We start from the raw sequence: 22,436 nt of genomic DNA on the forward strand, positions 1-22,436 counted from the left end.
CCTGACTCCAAATAAAAGCTAAGGTTAACATACAGGATGATGATCTAAATGTTGATATTAAATCAATGTTATTAAGTAGATAGTCCAAATGGACATGTAAATAACCAAGGTTCAAGATTCATACAAATAAGCATGGTTGCAGGAATAATTGGTAAAAATAAATACAGAAAAAGAATTGGCATAGCTAATTAACCTGTTATTGCTAATAAAAATTGTCTGCCAGTATTACGTACTTCAGAAAGCATTAAAGGAACCTCAACAGTTTGTAAGCCTTCCAGTTAAACTTTGCCTCAACAGACAGATGACATTTTGGCAGGTTTCCCAAAAAAGGTTTTTGTTTTACAGTGCTATGTGAAATCAATTTCCATAAAACCAAAAGATTAAAATCCCTTCTCTGCTGTAAAAGCAAAAGATAAATAAATAAAAAATGCATTAAAAAGTGCTTTTCTCGGCCTTAAAACCTTTGAAAGCTTTGCTAATATTCAAATGAGGAGTTTTTTGTGTGCAGGCAACATTTGTTTAAGCTTCTCTCTCTGATACCCAAGCAATCATCTTTTATTTCTGTTCCTTGAGCCTTTCCAGCAGACCAGGGCAGAAAACATCATCCAATAACAGCTGCAATTATTCAGAGCAGTGTTTCTCCCTTGCCTGTTTGAAATTACTTTCATTTATTTATTTATTTTTATCTTAGATATTGCATGTAGGAAATACATGGAAAGTCTTCATGCTGCTTAGCCATCTAGAAATTTCTTGGATCACATAAATTAATACATACATAAGCAAGGCCAGATATGTGCTAAGGTCTTCTCCAGCACCCTGCCCCTTAAAGGATGTCCTTTTTGTCAGTATATGAATGCTAAGTGATATATAGCAAACAGCAGTTTTGATTTAGGGGCGAGGCAGGGATTTGTGATTAACCTTCTGAAACCGGTCCAGTTCCTAATTTTGCTTGAGATTCTTTTTCTGATGTTGCACACAACAATGAGTTTCCCTGCACATCAGAACCTCACCTGTTATTCAGGTGATAACAAGTATTGCTGCACCTCTCTTTTGTCTTGGATCCTTAACATAAGCATCCTTTCTTTTGTTGTATGTTTTTGTACGGCAGCCAGGACTCTTACTTGTCCTTAAAAATGAATCAGGTGTAGATATCCATGAATTAAGGCTGATCTTAGCTGATGTGGCCATGTGCATCTACATAGAGGAATAACCTCAGATTGGAAAGTTTTGGCAAAATGAATGACACTGCCCTGTGGCTTTTAGTTCTGGCACATCACGATTTTAAAACGGTTTTTGTGCTCCCCATCTTGGAAGTTTTTGTTCTTTCAGGGAGACCAGGTCTCCTGGGTATGATGTAATTTGGGATGCCCGGATGGGTATCAGGTGCCTCTGGATGGTGATCCCAGTCTGGAAGCTGTAGCATGAACTCGGTGGCATTACCTCTGCATTAAGCACAAACAGCAAGTGTGTTTTTCTTTTCTCTGCAGTTCATTATTTCAATTCCACCTTTGCCTACGTGCTTTTTAGGAACACTTATGGTTACTTGCATCACCATTTAGACTCAGTAATTTGGCTCATTATATTCACCACAAGTAGCCTGATTTCTCTCTTGAAATCTTGATGTAGTTTATGTACAGCACATGTTATCACAGGGGCTAACAGTGGGGTTTATCTCACCTAACTTCAGTCCTTTATGAGGCAGTCATCCTAGCCTCTCTTTATAGTCCACAATAAGAAATAAGCACTTTGAGGGTGAAATTCGTCTGACCTATTTGATATCACTACTTCAGAAAAAGATGACTCATACCCTGGAAATGCCAATTCCTCTCCAGCAAATATAAAGGCAGCCTACATCATTAGCTGGGATGTAGACATTTGCTCAGATTAATCCAGAGTAAGAGCCTTAGCTATGCATCAGGACTCTGGTGGGCTCAATGCTCAGTAAACTCCAAACAAGATGTTCCACTCTTAATGGGTTCATGCTATAAGATAGGAGACATACAGATACAGTCAGAAGAGAACACTGTGACCACACTAGTCAGCACTGAGAGGTAATGACCTCAGCACTAAACCAAATTAAATTCTGCCTGGTTTTTGAGGAAGAATTTGGATAACAGAGAATTCGTGTTGCACATGGGTATGGGAGAACACATCCCAAATAAATGGACTGCAGCCAGCAAAATGAAATGCAATTTTTGGACTGAAGTCTTCTCGGTTTAGCACTGGAAGGTTATGTAATGGGACAGTGAGAAGTGGGAACTAAACTTCCAACCTGTAGTAAAAGATTGGCATGAGCTATAAAGGATATGGATAGTGAAGAGAGATCGTGCACAGTTCAAAGAGGAAGGCTGATATGGTTAAAGCCAGAGAGAAGGATGTTGCATTAATCAAGATGCAAGGTGTTGAGAAGTTGGATAAGAGTATTATCTATGTGGGTAGACGGAAAGGTTGTATTGTTGAGATGTTATGCTGGAAAAACATCTGTGAGACAGCAGAGAAAGGACTCAGTGAAAGATAACACTCAAGCCACTGGACTGAATGCCAGGAAAGCAAACTCCATTCACATAATTTGAGCTAGTGCATACTGGACAATGTTCATTTTGAAAGGGAAACGTGGACTTACAGTGTTAGCTTGAAATAAATAAAAGCAAAAACCACCACCACCAAAACCAAAACTGCAAACATTTTCTAAGAAAGGAAATAGCACTGGGACAACAATGACTTTTCTCTAACAATGCTGCTCTGATTATTTTTCTTCTCTATTTTTCTTCTTTTAGTTTTGCTCGTCCAGGGAAAGGTTCATGGCTCGGTAAAGGCAACCTGGAGGCAGGACCAGACCAGTCCAGTATGTCATTAGAAAATCTGGTGTTTGGAGCTGGCTACTGCAAACCCACTTCTTCAGAGGTAAGGAGGGTGAACAATGATGTCTTACTTCCATTTGGTCACACAGAGTGTCCACATTATCTGTGAAGAATGTGCCCTGGTTTATATTGCTAGTAGAGGGAATTTGTTGGAAGAAGAACCCTTCAAACATTTCTGCATGAACCACCTGGCACTTAGATACACTGTTCCTGGGTGTTCAGTCCCCACCTATATGAACTGTTTCAGAAAAGTTCAAGATGCATGGATATACCCCTGAAAGCCAATGATACTTTTAAGGCAGGATTCACCTGATCACGTGTCTCCTGTAAGGTGAAATTAATTATTCAGTAAAAGATCCTTGCTTTCAGGTCTCATGTTCGACAGCCAGAGGACTTGAGTCATTATTACGGATGTTGTGAAGGAAGGGTAGGTGCCTGGAGTATTGAGTATTGCGTGTGTTGGTGACGGGGTGTTACGCACATTGCCTTACTCAAGGCAGATCCCGCAGTTAGTGTATGCCTTCGATCTTATTACTTACCGCAAGTGACGAGGAGAGCTTGTTGTGCAATTTTTAGTACAAAGTTGTTTGTTTGGAAAATAATGATTAACTGTTTTAATTTGTTTGTTTGTTTACATGCTAGCTTTGAGGTGTTTTTTTGTCAGAAATGTTTCCTCAGATCTAGAAACTCAACCCAGAATATTGGAATCATTAACTTGTTAGGAAACCCTGATTTAAGGGTTCTGATTAACATGCTGCCCTCAGCTTCCCTCAACCTTTCCTGTCAAAGCTGTTCTGTTCTGTATAAATATTAAAAATATGCTAGCCTACAGCTGCTAGTGCAGAAGAACTACAAGGGAATTAACTCAGGCTGAGACAATGTTTGGCCTGAGGCTGCTATCCGAACCATTGGGTCATTGTACGCTTTTGGCAAACAAACTGACCTCAACCTCTGCCTCTCTGGTAGACAGTCACATCATATAAATTTAAATAACTGATTCAAGTGTTTGTCTTTGTAGACTAATCTCTGTGCATCTCTGTACATCACATGAGAGAGGCTTCTTTGGAAAGTGATTCCTACTTTTCATTATCCTTTGGACAAATCTCTATTGTAAGAAGATAAATGGAAAGGTTAAGTCTCCACTCCCATTTTTCCTTTTACTTTCCATGGAAAAATCCTAGTCTGCTGTGATTAGGAAACCTTATTTCCTTCCCAAATGTTTTCCTTAGCTGCAAACTCTATTTTCTACCTATTTCTGTTGACTAATCTTCTTTGATTAGAGGATTTTTTTTTCTTCTTTTCTTTTTTTTTTTAAATGACAGCATAATTGTGGTGGGTTGACCTTGGCTGGATGCCAGGTGCCCACCAAGCTGCTCTATCACTCCCCTTCTCAGCTAGACAGGGGGGAGAAAATAAGATGGAAAAATTCATGGGTCAAGATAAAGGCAGTTTAATAAAGCAAAACTTTTATTCTCTACTTCCCTTCAGCAGGTGATGTCCAGCCACTTCCCAGGAAGTGGGGCTACAGTACACATAGCAATTGCTCCAGAAGACAAACATAGTAATGAATGCTCTTCCTCCTCCTTTCTCTTAGCTTTTATTGCTGAGCAGACATCATACAGTATGCAATATCCCTTTGGTCAGTTTGGGTCAGCTGTCCTGGCTATGTCCCCTCCCAATATCTTGCCCACCCCCAGCCTACTGGTGATGGGAAATGTTGGAGAGACAGCCTTGACGCTGTGCAAGCACTGCTCAGCAGTAGCCAAAACACTGTTGTATTATCAACATCTTTCTAGCTACCAATACGGAGCACAGCACTACAAGGGCTGCTATGGGGAAAATTAACTCCATCTCAGCCAGAGACACAGCCCAACACAATAATTATTATCCTAGCAGGTGACCTGTTAAATACCAAAATCAAAGCACTCTGTCATCAACTGGCTTTATCACTCTGCTACCCTGCAAGTCATCAGAACTTCATACACCAAGCAATCATAAATATAATGCTGCACATTCCACCTCCACATGGTCAGATGTGCATTTGCTTACCTTCAGAGACCTCTGTAAGTCATGAGATCTGTTCTTGATCTGAGCATTTTAATTTAATAGACTGTGATGGCTTTTTTGCATATGCTATCCATGATGTATGATAATGAGCAAAGACTATTTCTCTTGGTTTCATGTAAAAAATAAAAATTCAGAGCTAGAAAAGAAACTGCTGTGGGGATAAACCTAACTCCAAGTGAGGCCCTTGTGACTGACTGCTGGTTTATGTGTGAGTTCATATCAAGCCATAAGGGACTGAAGGAAGAGAAGTAATATTTCTTACAGTGCTGCAATGCTTTGCACTGGTCAAGTTTACTTCCCTTTACAAATTTGTAGATTCCATTCCAGGTTGTTTGAATGTGTTTGTTAAATGTAACTTCAGTTGGACTATAGACGTGTCCAGGTTTGGGGAATTTCCCAATAGCTTTCAGTGGGCATGAGAATAGATCCTACCCTTTTCATTAGGTGAGAACTGCAGACCTCTCTACTCACTTTATATGTATTTTTGGTTGGACCTTGCCCACTGCATGTCTAAACTAGTAACTGTTGAATACCTTAACTCAAGATATACCACACTTGTTTTTTGTTTGTAAGCTACTCTGATTTGATGCAACTGGCTAAATCTAGGCTAGAACAATTAATATATCTTGTCTTCCAAGGCAGACAAAGCTTCACTGGGCAGCAGGACATGGGAAAATGAATTTTAAAGAGTTGTTGGTTAGTTCCTTTTTATGTCGTAAAATGCGGTGAAACAGTTAATATTGGTCTATTCTGTTTTTATTTCTGTTTTGTTTTGTTTTCATCTCTGCAAAGCTGAGTTTGGATCCTTCTAATTTCATGTACATTTCTGTGTTTTCTTTGATCTGAGAAGTCTCCATGCTTAAGCTCTTAAGATGCATCTCCAGGGCAAGTGTCTTCTGTCTGATGTCTTTTCTAGGGAACAGAATCCAATTATTCAGTTCTCTGTAATACTGCTAACAGTTGAGACTTTTCTTATTTGAGATTTGCCTATTGTGAGTAAACCAAAAAGAGCTTTTTTTCCCCCACAGTTGCAGCCAGATTGTTTTTCCAGAATACTTCCATTTAAGCGGAAGATTGTAATGGGTAGGAACTCTAAATCATTCCTATTGCACCCTCTTCCTCAAGTCCAGGAGATGCATGGCTTAAAACCTCAGTGAATTAGTGGTTCACTGGGTGTGAGGTACTTACTAACTCTGCAATTTATTCAATTTCATAGGTTTGACACAAATTCTACAAAGTCATGAAGCAGACTGGCTTACAATAGTAAAATTTGCCCTCACTAGTGTCATCACAGTCAGTAGATGTACTAGTAGCGTGGTGTATTTGGTTTATGTGGCAAGGTTTTGGTAGCAGAGGGAGATGGGAGCAAGGGTGACTTCTGTGAGAAGACACCAGAAGCTGCCCCTGTGTTAAACAGAGCCAGCTCCAGATGGCTCCAAGATGGACCTACTGCTGGCCAAAGCTGAGCTCATCAGTGGTGTTGGTAGCATCTATGTGATAACATAGTTAAGAATGAGGAAAAAATGCTGTGCAGCAGCTGTGAGAAAGATGAGTGAGAACATATGAGAGAAACAACCCTGCAGACCCCCAGGTCAGCGAAGAAGGGGGGGAGGAGGTGGTCCAGGTGCCGGAGAAGATATTCCCCTGCAGCCCGTGGGGAAGACCATGGTGAGGCAGGCTGTCCCCCTGTAGCCCATGAAGAACCCATGACAGAGCAGGTGGCTGTGCCCTTAAGGAAGGTAGTTTTAGATTTGTTCTTATTTCTCATTCTACTCTGTTTAATTGGTAATAAATTAAATTAATTTCCCCAAGTAGACTCTGTTTTGGCTGTGACAATAATTGGTAAGTGATCTCCCTGTCCTTACCTTGACCCATGAGCTTTTTGTTGTAATTTTGTCCCTCTGTCCTGTTGAGAAAGGGGAGTGATAGAGCAGCTTGGTGGGCACATGGCAGCCAGCCAAGGTCAACCTACCACACCTGGTTCAGACAAGATTTGAACACATAGCTTCAGTAGAGTAGTGGCTGGATTTACAGTAGTGCTAAGCCTTCAGAAAAGCCAGAACTGTGTTGAAATCTGATGTTAATACTACTAAGTCATGTTTTCCAGACATCTCTTGAATACAAAGTAGAGGACTCATATCTTGACATAACTCTAGGTCATACATCCCATTTTACCTCTTTCTTCCTCATAAAACACGGGTGCATTAGAAAGCTAATTTTCTTTTTAGGCCTATAGATTGACTGTGGAAGTTCTCATCTAGTTTATGTAGTTGATTTGCTTTTTCCTTGCTGACAATGCAAGTGACTACCTTCATTTCTAAAGAAAGTCCATTATCAATCATCACCTCCTCTTGCCAATTCCTGAGCTGATCTTCTGTGTTTGGGCTGCGGAGGTGCTACTGCTTAATGATAGATCCTGAATGCTCCTCATTCTGCACTTCTGACTTCTCAGTGTGGAGACTAATTAAATGCCAGTGGCTTTGGACTGTACATGTGCATTTTCCCTAGCTCTCCCCAAGTGGCTTCTGAACACCGCTGACAATTTCCTCATGTCCTGGCTTAGCAGAGTAGTTATAATAATTAATCCTATTTAAGTTTTGTTGGTTTTTTTTTTAAGTTTTCCTCTCTCCTCCCAGTCATCTACCCAGCAAACAGGGATCTTCCCTTTCTCCATTCCTCCTTCCCTCCCTCTCTAATATTTTCTTTCTATCTATACTATACTTTGCCTTTCAAGCACAATTAAGACAACAAAGATATTTCTTAATGAAATATTTTTTTGTTGTCAGATTAATATGAAGGAAGATGCTTTTGTGGTCAAAAAACGAGTAGAGAACAATCTACAGAATAAGAAAACGTGCTAGTACTTTCCCAAGCCCTCTTCAGCCCATAACCTATACTCACAGGGAATGTATATCACCGTAGATTAACAGTATGTTCAAAGTAGGATCATATCTACTGCAGGCTTGGGAGACCTAGTGGGATGAAACAGACTCACTCATGAGCTGTGTGTGACTGGCCTCCTTCAGGGGCATCTGAATTCCCCTTTGGGTCTGCTAAATTGCTTTTCCCTGTGAGGAAGTTCAAGGGGTTGTTTTGGATGTTACAAGGTCTGTATCTGAACCTCACACTGACTCATGCTTTCAGGTGATCTCAGCAGCCGTAAGAGTCGGGCACCGAAAAATACAGATCCTACATCTACGATAAAATAAAAAGAAAATGTTCCTTGTGGAATTGAAAATTGAATGGTCACTTACACTTCAGGAGTTTTATGCCTTACCCTGTACCATATACCTCTTCTGTACCCACTGTTGTCAGGCTGTTTTAATGTCTTTGAAATACTGTGCATTACGTGCCTGCTGTGTTATAATCAAGTTGCGTCAGTGACATACTGGGGGTTATTAATAAACCATGCTCACAATAATCTTATTTTCACCTGGATAGCAGTTGCACTGCAGATAAATTGACTTCTAAGTAATCAGATTTATTAATCATGTAACTTCCCATTAATAAGGCACTGGTGTTTGATAAGAAGTGTTCTTCTTCCATCTAGCATTGACGTAGCTATCCCAAAAGACATAAAGTTTATGCCTGGCATAATACAAGAACTAGGAGTGTCATTCAAACAAAATTGCGTTGATGATAAGAGTTCTTTTCCACAGTTTGCTAATATTTTCTTCTTTTCAGCAACATATGAAAACCTAGGCTGTTTCAGCCTAACACCAAAGTATTCTTCAAAACCACATTTTTATATCACATGGGAGTCATCTGTGGTTTATTCTTCCTTTCTTCTGTATAGTTATAGCTCTTTGGCCACAATACTTCACTTTTTCAGGTCTTGAAAAAGGAAGGTTCTGCATCAGAGAATAGCCCATGTAGGATCCATTATGGGGATTGTAGTATGCCCTGAAATCCCAGTTTAGCTGGGAGAAGATGAATACATAGCTGAAAACTTCATTCCTCTTCAGATATAGGAACCTTAATATAGAGATTCCTGTTATCCTTTTTCGTATTTATTGGCACCGCAGCCATCTTTCTCACTTAATTCCATTGTTCCTTTTTTTTTCTAGGGCTCCTGCTGTGTCCTGACCCCAAAACAAAATTGTTTGAGAAAGAAGGGGGGCGGGGGGAGGGAGAGAGAGGGAGAGAGGGGGAAAGGGGAAGGCTGAGGGAGAGGGGTACAGGTGAGGGAAGGGAAGGCAAGGCACAGAATAAAACGATGTTAGCTTTGCAAAAGCATTAAAACTTTGCAAAAGACTAAAACTCTGCTGCTTCATTTTAAAGGAAGGGGAATGTGTATTTTTCTCTTTTTTTCTCTTTGAAACTATCAGACATTCTCTATTTCCTGCTAGAAAAAAAGGCACCTGAAGTTTAGAGGGCTGTGAAGTTGCCAAGCCTTTTTTTAATTTCTTTTTTTTTTCTTTTTCTTAACTATGTACCAAGGGAGATGTTTTACAAACAATGCCTGATTATTTACAAACCTAAGGCATAGTTAAGATTCTGATTTTACCTATTTAGAACTTGAGTATGTAAGACAGCTGGTATATATTATTCAACATTTAAAAAAAGATCAAATTTTAAAAAACTCCAGTATTCAAAATAGCTTTTACTTATAATTACTCCATATAACTAATCGAGACTGCAGAAGTGTAGTTTACATCAGAATTTCATCTGGAATTGTTAATTTTACAAGGAAAAGGGGTTTTTTTTGGTCTTAGACTTCTCTGCTTTGGTGTGAGTGTGGTATGGAAAGCCGGTTTCATGTGTTAGCATGTGTGATTTTAAAGGAACAGGATTCTTTCAGTGTCTTGCTTATGCAAATGGTGATTAGTTGTGATTGGGACTTTAGCAGAAGTCCAACGCATAATTATTCTGAAATAGTAAGAGAGCTGATATACTGTTCTTTATAAGGTATAATGACAAGTACTTTTAATCAGGGCGTTCAGGGCACCATTTGTGATAATTACTGATGAAGTCTTTAATCTCCAGTTGCCTGAAGATAAATGGCTGATCTTTAGAAAGAACTAAATGATTTCCTAGCTGTAGCAGAAAACATGGTAACTAATAATGTGACAGTAACTGGTTTCTTTAATCATTGGCATATTTCTTTTCTGTGGCTCTTACTTTTTGATCTGGCATATGCAGGGTACAGCAAGGCAATGATCTGCATTATGATAGAGTTCAAAACTGAGATTAATTTGGGATTAGGCCTAAAACATGATGTTGAAAAGCTTTGCAATCTTTTCACTGTGGGTGTTCGATGAAAATATCATGAAATTATCTGGAGATTCTTGTGAAACTCCAGACAGGACGGTGACAGAGCCTCCTTCTGGAGCAAATCCTCAGAAATTGCTCATATTGGACTGATAATCGTTCCTTTTGAAAAACAACAGAATTTGCATAGGAAGTTCCACTTTTCGTATCTATTTTTTTGCTATTTTTCTGCAGTGCTTATGTATTGGAAAGAATCAGATTCCTGCATTCTCTTTACAAATCTCCCTGTTTCTCTGCATACCACTGTGAAAAAGTCAATCACACCTAGACTTGTATTACTGAAAAGTAGTTTTTTATGGCTAATTTAGACCAGTTGTGCATGGTAAAAGGCAGACTGAGCATGGAGAATTTATTTCTCCTTCACAGCTACTATTAGAGTTACGTACTGAAGAACTTATTTGGCTCCCATCACCATAATTTCTCACTTCGGGCCTGAAATCCACTGATGCGGTTTGTACAGTCATTCACTTGACCAACATTCTTTCAGTTAAAGTTTTCCCTTTGTACAGATTTCAGCATTGATTTTTGAGGAAGTTTGTAGGAAGGGGCTTGGGAGAGATGTTTCTTTCTTTCTTCCCTGAAATGGAGTGCACGAGCATAAGGAACAGCCTTTCTACTCTTCACTTTAGGAAGTGGACTTGGCTGCTCTCTACCTTTTGATAGAGTGCTCTATGATTCAGTTTTTCTTTCTTCTCAGTATTTTTTTCCCAGTGGTACTTTGTTGAAAAATTATCTTTATATGCCCTAAAGAACACTACAATAATTCCCACTGACTGATGATGAAAGAGTTCTTGAAAGGAGACCTAATCAACTCTCATAGCTTCCAAGCTGATGGCCTTTCCAACAGGAGCACAGATGCCAACAACAGCACAGTCAAGATCCATCATCTGGAATCTAACCCTTTGCTATTGGCAGGTGTCCCAGACAGCAGCTCAGGGACTGGGGAATGAGAAAAGAGATTCCCTCTTTTCCAACCACTTTGTCTTGTTTTGTGGAAACAAATCTTCAAGTGACAGCAAGAGCCTGTACCTCTGTTCAAAGTCATCACGCCAGTCATAATGACCCAAGAATCAGTTTCACAGTTAATATGAATTGTAAGTTTTGGTGCAGTCCTTGGGAGGAACACTTAGAAGCGCAGTGCCTACAAAATCAGCTTGTGCACAAATGATTGCCCCTCCTCCAATGATCTCACGAGTTCTCTGAGGAACACATTTCAGCAGTCTGACAAACAGAAAAAGATGGGCTAAGAGAATAGAGATGGGTCAGTGTGTTATGAGTCTCAGAAGTACTGCCAGACAGAGGTGAATAACATTAGACAAAAGTTTAGCCAATATAGATAAAGCATTTTTTGAAGTTTCATGGCAAGATAAGAATAATTTTAGAAGCTCTTCAGTACAAGAATAACTTCTTCCAAAGTTGATTTGACTTAATCACATGTTCAGAGTCCATACTGGAATGTTTTGATGAGTGGCAAAAACAAAAAAAAATTGGGGGGGCAGAATTGGGTAATACTTCAAGGAAGCTCTCAGCATAACTGAGAAAGGTGTGTGGGTATTTGGGCAGTTAGACATGAGCATTTGGGTGAGAATCTGGGTCTACAGATTTATTTAGGGTAAGCTAGACACAGCCAGATGCATACGAGCTTACGCTACTTCATTGACTGGCACAAACCTTGAAAATCAAGCTTCCAGTCAGTCTGGTTTTACAATAGTATTTACCTCTGCTGTTCCCAGTTTCATAGTGTGGTATTTGAGTAGGGTCTGGTGCATTGATTCTGTCTGTGCACTCTGTCACTATATTATCCCAGGATAGCTGGATGTGTCATGAAGTGTGAAGGACCTGCAGTATCATTCATCTGTAGCCTCTAGTTTCTAGTAAGTCAGATAAGGCCAACAGCCTATTCCCATCCTTTTCCTCCTTGTCATGTTCATATAATCATAGAATAGTTTGGATTGGAAGGGACCGTTAAAGATCAGCTAGTCCCCTGCCCCGCAATGAGCAGGGACATCTTCAACTAGATCAGGTTGCTCAGAGCCCCGTCCAACCTGACCTTGAATGTTTCCAGGGACGGGGCTTCTACCACCTCTCTGGCAACCTGTTCCAGTGTATCACCACCCTCATTCTAAAAACTTTCTTCCTTATATCTAGTCTAAATCTACCCTCTTTTTGTTTAAACCCATTACCTCTCCCCTTGTCCTCTCACTACAAGCCCTATTAAAAAGTCTGTCCCCATGTTTCTTATAAGCCCCCTTTAAGTATTGAAAGGCTGCAGTAAGGTCTCCCAAGATGTTCCAGAGAAAGCCATAAAGTCAGATGAAGGCACTATATGTCTGCCCTTTGATGACCCAAACCAAAAGTAATTGTCATCTCACAGGTTTTTGTTAGGTCTTGAAGCAATCTGCAACATCTCTGTTGGAATTAGGTCTACCTGGCATTAGTAGACAAAATTGGCTGATGAGAAGCAAGGGAGAAAGCCTGAACAGGACAGAGGAGTACCTCCAAAGCAGTGTTAAGTCATGTTCCTGGTGGTGGTAAAGCACTGTTTCTGCTCCACGTATTGTGTTTCTTTTGTAAACAAATACAGTTTGACTCTCCAGAGCTGTCAGTCAAACCTTCTTTCTCCTCTACTGAACTTACTAGAAGTATTTTATTTAAAAAGATAAAATGGTGGCCTGCAGAATAAATGGTAAGCTACTCATGGCTCATGAAATTTGGCTGTCTTTGAGTGTAAATTACTTGAGGGCTGGTATATGTACTGTGCATAATACAGGACGTATCGACTGGGCTAGGAAAATGAACCTGTGAAAATGTAATACTTATGCAAATTTATACAGCTCCAGCTATTCAAAAGTTCCCCATTTTGTTACAGTAAATTACAGCAAATTAATATAATTGCCTTAAAGTAACATACCCAGGAAAGTTTCTGATTAGCCATTACTTCTGTTTCAGTGTTAAAATAGCAATTGTAGATTTCTGAAGTGATAAAAAGGTCTGTATATTGTTTTATAATTGGCTTCGCAATTTGATGTATGTTTGCATGCACGTCAAAGGGCTATAAATGATTCATTGCCTGGGAGTGTCATAATTGAAGACTTCAGGAATGCAGCATAATGACAGCATTAGACATTGAGCTGTTTCCTGGCAGCAAAAGGCACAGAAACCACATTCCCCAACATCAGAAAAAAAGACTAGCTTTATAGCACCTAGGCCAAAGCTGAGCAGTTCTTATGCAGACTGATTGTTTGCAAGAAGGAAGGTGCCTGTAAGCAGAGCTGTAATGATTATTTTGGGGTGTGATTGGTTGAAATAAAGTAATACTCCAGAAAAAAAACAGGTTGTGAAACACTGCTAAGAGAAAAGTCCAATGGATTTCATTTGGTCACTTTGAAAACTTGCATTATCTGGGTGATGGAACTCTCTGAGCCACAGAATTATCTTCAGCAAAATAACCAGGAAAGGAATGGAAGTTGATTTGTCTTACTTGGTTTTACAACAAACCTTGGGGTAGGATCTTGCAAGAGATCTTCTGTTGATTATTTTTCACAATACAATAATGGACAAAAATTCAGGTAACCTGAAAAATAGCATATTTAGAACCAATAAAAAGATTCTTTTTTTCTCCATTTTCAGAGACCATAAGATAGCTGGTATAACACATTGCCAGAAGGTGCTTCTGTGAACTTTGTAGGATTTGCCACAATTCTGCAAAATGACAGCACTGACAATTCCTACAGTTCTTGTTCAGAAAGGATGGGAACTGTGAGGGCTGTGGCATAAACCAATATTTGGGCAATTTGAGGAAGACTTTGCCTGAAAGCATGCAATTTCTGGTTGTCAGGGCTTAAGTTTGGATTTTCTTTTCTTTGTTTACCTCTGTCTCCTCAGTGAGTATTTGATACTTAACTATGACTGGTTGCAAAACACAAGACTCGTTGGACTTCTGATCCAGTTTGACAAAGCCTATATAAGTCAGCATATTTGCTCACATCTTTCAGAAAAATGAGTAGTCAATCATAAACCAAGTAGAAAGAGGGGGATATGCGAGAACATTTACAAATAATAATAAAAAATAATACTGCTATCAATAGAGACATGATTTCTTCCCACCTGCATATGACTCATAGGAACCTACTTGGTAACACTGTGGCTGTGTAACAGACTGAAAGAAACAATAAAATAAAAAAATCTCCCTTAGTAACGAAATGTCAAACTGCTTAAAAAAATGAACCCATAAAGGCTGAAGTAATTTGTCACTGCCAAAAGACAACTAAATATTTCCTCTTTAGCCATTGTTTGACAGTGTTACTAATGTTTAAATTTACCAAGCTGAGGAAGAGATCAGAAATAGTGTTATGGTTGTTGTAATTTTTATCTCCATTTGTGAAGACAGAACTAATTAACTGGCATGCAGCAGCTACTCTGATTATAGACACCTTCACATTGAATTCTGGGCAAAGCTCTCACATACATAGATTTGGGTGGGCATGGCTGGTGCCACGTCCCTTCTCTTCTGTGACTGTGTGATCAAGAATTAAAATGACCCACTAGGAAGCTATTTTCATATAATACCTATTGTAAAAGTCATTTCAGAAGCCAAGCCAGTGGGAATGGAATGACAGGATTCAAAGTGATCTTGGCCACCTGCAGAAGTAGTCTGAAAAGCAAACAGTGTAATTTAAAAACATCCAGTTCATAGACAGGAATGACAACATATCACAAATCCCAAGAGGCTCATGTCCCTGCACGGTTTCTATTAAAATAATTCACAAGCCTTCTCAGTTTCTTGATGTCACCATGCTATTTCACGAGACAGTAGATATGTGTTCCCCACAGATAATACCAGGGGGTCTTGATTAGAGCAAAGGCCTAGGCCTTTAGATTGATAGGGAATATAGACAAATGCTGTAATGCACAGACATCCTGTTTCATCTTTTTTTTTTTTTTTTTTTTTTGGTCCACTGTCTTTGAATTCTAGGTTCCCCAAGAAAAGGAAAAGGAAATATATCTTATTTTATATTGCATGATGCTTGAATAATGGTCCTCAGATTTTGCTTGTGGCAGCATTAAACTCGTAAACGTCTTTTCTGCAAAATATGAATTGGAAATGAGGAAATTAATCACCTCATTTAAGTGGGGCTTGCTTTTTGATAGCCTTTTTAGTATCCTTTCTGCACTTTTGTACTGCCTGGTTCTTTATATATTCCTTTCTTTGGACAGGAGGATCCCTTTCTTTGCCTTTGAATCTTTCCTTCTGTACAAATGTCAAACACACTCATCTCAATATCTGAGAAGCAAATTCTATTTCTACTTGTAAGTCTTAGAACAGTCATGAAAGAAGAGATACAGAAACAGAATACTATTTGGAGTAACCAGCAATCCATCTCCACACTTTTCTTATTGCACATCTTCTAAAGTGAGACTCCAGCCTTATATCTTCATCTAATTTCCCCTTCACCTTCCTCATAGACCAGGATCCATGTCCACTTTGTCACCAAATTCCCTACTTGCTAGCTGTGGGCTCTTTTTGCCTCTGCTCAGCTTACAGGTAATGTTGATACATAGTCAATAGGCTGCACCAATGAACTCACCTTTCAATTCAAATACATTTTTCTAACTCAGGTTACTGATGTGTATAACTTGGGCGTGATTTGTGTATCACCAGTGTCATAAGTACCAGAACTTCCTCACTGGTATCTTTTACTCAACCTCCAGATTTGGAACAGTCTTCAAAATAAACAATTTTTTCAGGCTGCAGTAACACTAAAAATCCATCCCTTATCTTATGAGAAGTTGCTGCTCCAGTGTTTGAAGTAATTAACTCTTTCTCCATATATAGACATATTTGTAGCTGAGTATAATTTTATTTTAAGAGAGCAGCAGGATGCAAAGTGGTTGTGCTTTTTCGGCAGCTTCGTGTGCTGCTGTTGCAAGGTCTTCACACATCTCACACACAGTTTTTTGGGAAATTTCGCTAGGCTCAAGCTAAGTTTTCATTGTCATGTTCTGCTGCATAAACAGAGCGAGATTGGTTGTTATAGGTAGATTTCTTTAATGAGACTGCTGAGTTGATCCTGTGCTTAGTGGCAAGATATCAGTCAGGACACTCTTCCTCTGATTCCAGTGATAATACTACACCTTAAAAATAGGACTTATCAAATGTTTGATCACTGTGATATTGAATTTTGAAGCAATTGCTGTGAACATTTTGGAAAGGCAAAAAAGGAACCAAATTTCAGAAAGTCCAAATGGAGTAGAAGTGGGACAATTGCAGTGCAACTTGGGTTATTTCTCAAAAGGGAATGATGTGCAGAGGATGCAGTGTCAGCCTACTTCTCATCTATGTTGTAGCCCATTGGTATGCTATTTTGCTAATGGGCAGGAGAGCCCAAATTCTGTGGTCAGAGATAGGAATGGGTGATGCGATCACTGAGTTCGGTCCACCACCTTTGTGGGAAACTGTAAAATAGGAATGTATTATAGTAAGTTGGAATATAATTTCCATATGAACATCCTCTCTGCATCCTACTATTTACTCTTCCTGAGCTTAAAAAATTGTTATGGCATCCTGTGCTATGTTACATGATTCAGCACATGGCAATTTATCTAGCTTCACAATGTACAGATAAGTTAAAGGTATGTTTTAATTTGTATCTGTAGCGCATTAAGAGGGTGTGCAAGGTCTGTCATGGTGCTTAAGTGACAAGTCTTGAAATGTAAAGCCACAATAATCAGATAACTTGCAATCGGTATTAAAAATGTCTTTAAAAAAAAAAAAAGAAAAAAAGAGGGGTGATTCATTTCACTCTGAACAAGGAAATACTTTCTTTCTAAGTTGACCTAACATGTTCTTTTTTTCCCCATTTGGGCATCGAACTGTAAAATCAATTATTCCTGTAGCTCTAGTCATACGTGAACAGATCAAAGCCTGAAGTCACTTTCTCTCCAGCAGTGACTGTCAGTATTTAATAGGAGCCTGGCATTTCTAAATAGGAAGCTGTGGTCCTCGCTGTTGCTTTTATTAAATAAAGAGCATTTCAGAGTGACCATTTGCTCTGGGTCTCTGCATCAGAAAGCAACACTGAGCCAAGCAGTTCGGTGCATGCAGTATGATAGAAGTTCACTGTGATTAATAGTATATTGTGACAAACACTATAAGAGAAATGGCATCTGCAAGAGATCTGGTTTTAACTAATTTGTTCGTCAGGTCCAAACCAGCCCGCATGCTGTGGCAAAGTATCTTCAGTTGGCTCTTGTATCATCCATGGCCATACCCTCCTGCAGGGAACACTGCGGGGACAACACAAGATGGGACCTTCACTCCCTGCACACCACTTCCATCCCAGGTCCCCCCCCAGTTCCTGCTTTTTCTCTAAGTTAGAGGATTTCCAGGCTCACACTGGACCCAGACAAATACATGCTCTGGGACTCGTCAGCTCCTTGGAGCCAGCAGTTACTGCTGGGTGAAGAATCCAAATCATTATGTCTGAAACATTCGTACTGTTTGAGGGAAGAAAATATCTATTCAAATTCAGGATGCCCTGCAGTTGTCACCCTCTGCCTGCACCTGGAAAGACTTGCTCGTATGATCTTTCTGAGCATTAGTTTTCTCATATGTAAAACACAGAAAATGGTACTGACTTATTTATGACGAACTTCAGATTTTATAAATGATAACCGCTATATAAAAACAGAGCCTGTTAATCTTTGTGTGTTGTTTTTATTGCCATTGATATTTCAGTATTTCCAAGCTAACATAAACATAACCCCCCAATTAAATCCTGATTCTTGCTCCAAAAGCTGGACAATTAAAAAAGTAAATTAAATTAGAAGCTCTGTTACCTCTAAGCCCTAAAATGTCACAGTTCACTAGGAAAGGACAGTTCAAAACTGTATGAATTACTTTCATTAATTTTTTTTTAGTAAGTGATGGGGTAGAACTTCTCTGCCCATCTCTGAATTGTCTGCATCCGAGCTTCTAGTTCAATTTTCCTTCATGCACAGTCTGTGGATAGCAAGGAGCATTTCTAAGGAATAGTGCATTATAACATCAACATTTGAGGTAGAGGGGATGAACTGTGCTCCAAAAATGCCTGTTTCTTTCTATGTGTTATGAAGGGAATCCAGGGTGATAAGCTGAGCTGGACATGTTTACAGTCCAAATATAAAAGTTTTGCTAGATACTAAACTCACCCATCCTATGTGAGCAAACTGGGATGTGTTAGAGCTTTGATCACTACCTATATAATTATTTGAAAACTTTTTAAAACAGAACTATTAGAATGCTATAAAATCCTGGGAAGCACACATTTATTAATTTATTTATTTATGCATGTATTTAGTATCAGACAGTACATAGCATTGATGCAAAGAGAAAAATTCCTCTGCCAGCTGCTAACCTGCATGATTACATAGTATAAAGCCATCTACACCCCAGCCAGAACAGCAGCTGAACACATCCTTCCTTGTTGCTATGTATAAAAGTTGAATCAAACCATTTTTGGTATTTTCTGTTATCCTGAATGCCAATTCTAATGGCACAATTGCATTATGCCACTGAACAGGATCTCCTTCTGTGTGTGTGAGTGTGTACATGCAGGTGGGAAAGACAAAAAACTGTTAACAAGTGTCCTTTTAAAACTTGACTGGTTTTATGCGTGTTGCCTGCAGCGATGTGTAATAACAAGGCAGTTCTTCAGCTCAGGGGTCCTTGTTTGATCACAGCAACAGGAGTGGATTTACTTTCCTTATCTGTAAGTAAGCAGCATGGACTCTCTTTAATCAGAAAGGACAATTTACTAAGGCCCTTTTTGATGTCTCCACTGTATCATTTTGTTTAGGAGATCAGAATTTACACCATATGTGTATGTGTGTATTTATAAATATTAAATGTAAAATTGCATAGAAAGACCATCTTTTTTATATATATATATGTATATGTCTGTCTGTCTATGCATCTAAGCTCATCCCTTTTTTGCATAAACAATTATTTTCAAACAGTGTAAAAATCAATCGGTTTTTCCATTAAAATAATTATTCAGTATTGCTGTATCATCTCTTAGCCAAAGGATACTTCAGTGTGCTTTGTGAATGTTCCCTACACAGACTCTTAATAATAAGAAGATGAAGATATGGACTAATATGTGTCATTTTCATACATATATCCAGAGGCAAAGGAAAGCATATGACTTTTCTTGTGCCAGATCATTCAGTGCTCATCCTGGAAGAAGTATGTCTCCTGTCAGACACCTGCTCTAACTTTCATGAGATGTCTTCCCCAGTGCTTAATTTACTGCTAAAGAAATGTTTTTATGGCTTTAATTTTCTCTGTGGTGATGTATAACCCTAGAGATCAGGTGGAGGAAATGAAATTTTTTCCCTTATTCATCATCATCAGAATTGTTTAAAGACTTCTGTAGAATACCCTATGTGTGCTTTTACATGAAGACCCATCATGACTGTAGACACTTGTGATGATATATATAGAATGTAACTTGACCTCCAGACACTAGGTTCAGTTTTCAAAACGATGTGGGAAATAGACTTCAGACAAGCTGAGGAGATTTCAGAATTTGGCTTCATTTCTAATGAATAGAAATTAAAATTTTTGAAATGTCCCCTAAAAGAAAAATGTGGAAAACACCCACAACAAACCAAATCACCTGTGCATGGAAGAAAGCTTTTCGTTTTGTTTTGGACCTTTAAACTGTACAATACACTGCTATCTGAACATCATCTTGATAAAAAAGAAAATGAAAAAAAAAAAGCCAGAAGTTTTATGTGAAATGAAAAATCAGAGTGTTTTGTTCTAAGAGTGTCAATACAAGACTTTTGGAACTTTGCCAGCGTTTTACCAGATTTTTCTCCTAAAAGAACTTTAAGGGAAATCAATGTGACCTGTGAAGCATTTTCATTTTACTAGAATGGTATTTTTAGATGGAAATTTTCCTATCAAATACTTTTTTGACCACTTCTTTCTCAGCCACTTGTAATTAAGAAGCCTACAGCTTGTGTTTTGAACAGTAACTTGTAGTATTGAAACCCTGAGACACAACCATTAGAGCTGACCAGGATAATCCTCTTCTACTTGTTCAGAGGATGGCTCTTTTTCAAGTCTGACGGTTTCTGTTTTTCAAGGGTCTCAAGTCAAATACTTTCTTCCTGCTAATTTTGTACAAAGTGTAAATTATCACTAAATCTGACTCCAATCTCCATTATTTTCTCTACTGCATTATCATCCCACTGGTTTTGACAAAGTAACTCTAACTTTAAGTGTTAATATAAATGTCAAATTGTATCTTGTATTTATGAAATACCAACCTACATTTTCTTACATAACAGATTTAGTGAGAGGCAAAGCATAAATTTTTCCATATATTGTCAATGTCTTTCTAACCATTGTCCTTTATTGACACTTTTGGTTAGTGTTACTAGTATCATATCAATCAAAGGTAAATATAATACATTGATTTTATTTTTCTTTTATTTTAGAGCTTTGGGTAATGAAACATATCATATAGGAGACTAGTAAATCAATACAAGCAAGGCAATTTATTAAGTTGATAGACTATGCATATTCAACTGCATCCTAGTCCAATACATCTGTTTATCTTACATGTTTGGTTCTACGTTTCACTTTGTTTGATGGAAGGTACTTAATTTTCCCAATTTTCCATAACTTTCTCCCATAAACACATTGTCTTCCTGTTAGTGCATATTAAAATAATGAGGTTTATGGGAACTGGCTTATGTGGTTGTCACCCATCTCTCAAGAAAGTTCTGTGTTCGCAGTTCTGCTGCTGACAGATGGAGAACACAGAGATGTATTGTTTTTCTGCCAGGTAGGATCAAGGTTTACCAGTTTCAGTAAATGGGGTAAGAACTTTCTCTTCTCCCACCACTGGTGCCCTCTGCTCAAGCTGTAGATTTTACATTTTACATTTACAACACTGATGTGATTAACAGGTGTATATCATATCTCCCTCAACATGCATAGTCATGTATATCCCTTCAAGTGAAAAGGGAACATCTGTGGGTCTACTATTGGTTTCTCAGAAATAAAAAACAGGGTCAAAGGAGGGAGAGAAATGAAGGTCAGGAGAAATGAAAAACTAAAATAATTTTAGCCATTTTGTAAATCTATGTTTGCTTTCTGTCTGCTTGGAGGGCTAGATATAGCACACTTGTTTTTATTGGGGTCTGTGTCTTAACTGCAATATAAGTAATATGAAACTTTTGGAAATTATGCTTCTGAAATCATTTGTCAGCTTTTGTAAAATAAAGCATTTTATCATCAGTGACAAAGGCTACAAATTTAAGTGATAAGTGTGCTATGAAGTTCAAGTTCATTGTATAGTTACAGTTATGGGATAGTAGGGTGTCAGGGTTGTGACTGTGTGGACACTCAGTGCACTTAGGCGTTAATTCACTGGTGGTCCAGGAACCCCTCAATTTGTCACCTATATGGATGAGATAATGGATCAGCCTGAGAGAAGGTGGCAACAATTAGAAGCAGCATTAACTCATTGCTGTAGAATCTTTCTGGGTGGGAATTTTGCTCACACACAGCGATTCCTCCAAGCAGCTCCTAGAAAAGCTGACCAGTACAACTTGTGTGCTTTGGTATAATGACAAACATTCTGAGTGGTCGATCTGGCTGTTCCAGAGATTCTGATGGGAGGTTCCTGGTGCAGAAGTGACCAAACTGAACACAGATAAGACTCTTGTGGGTGGTCAATAGGAGGTATTTCTGCAGAGGTCTTTCTAGAACAGTCTTTCATAAACAGTTGAGATATTAATGAGATGTTTCATATGTAGTTTAAGATACTCAATAACAATGGATGATGCATGTGCTGGAGTGGTCACACACCGCAGCCCAGCTCGTATAGGAATTCTGCAGAACAACAGTTGTTGGAATCTCACCTGATCCAGCTAAGGATCACTGTAAGGACCCTTGCGATGGAGACTTACATGATCCTCTGGACAGCAGCCAACTGTTCTATTCAGGAGGTTGGATTCCCATAAAAGTGTTACCTCATGCAAAGATCCCAATGAATTAGGGTTTGGTTGGTTGGTTGGGGGGTTTTTAACAAACACTTTGAGGATATAAATATTTGTGAAATAATTAACAAGCATAAGATAATGGGCATAATATAAGCTGCATGATATAACTCCTGATTCCCTTCCTGTTTTGCTTTTTTTTTCTTTAATTATAAAATACAAGTATCTCTCTTTGTCATT

General features: G+C 38.7%; 1 protein-coding gene across 1 annotated transcript in view; it reads left to right on the forward strand.

Annotated features, from left to right (window-relative positions):
• FAM135B (family with sequence similarity 135 member B) overlaps window positions 1-22,436 on the forward strand; it is a 270,746-nt gene that overhangs the window by 211,223 nt on the left and 37,087 nt on the right. Inside the window, exon 9 of the mRNA XM_030012198.1 lies at window positions 2,778-2,904. Coding sequence (XP_029868058.1) covers window positions 2,778-2,904 — 127 coding nt within the window. The remainder of the gene's footprint in view (window positions 1-2,777; window positions 2,905-22,436) is intronic.

The sequence above is a fragment of the Aquila chrysaetos genome, chromosome 4 (genome assembly GCF_900496995.4).
Source record: "Aquila chrysaetos chrysaetos chromosome 4, bAquChr1.4, whole genome shotgun sequence".
NCBI classification, from domain to species: Eukaryota; Metazoa; Chordata; class Aves; order Accipitriformes; family Accipitridae; genus Aquila; species Aquila chrysaetos.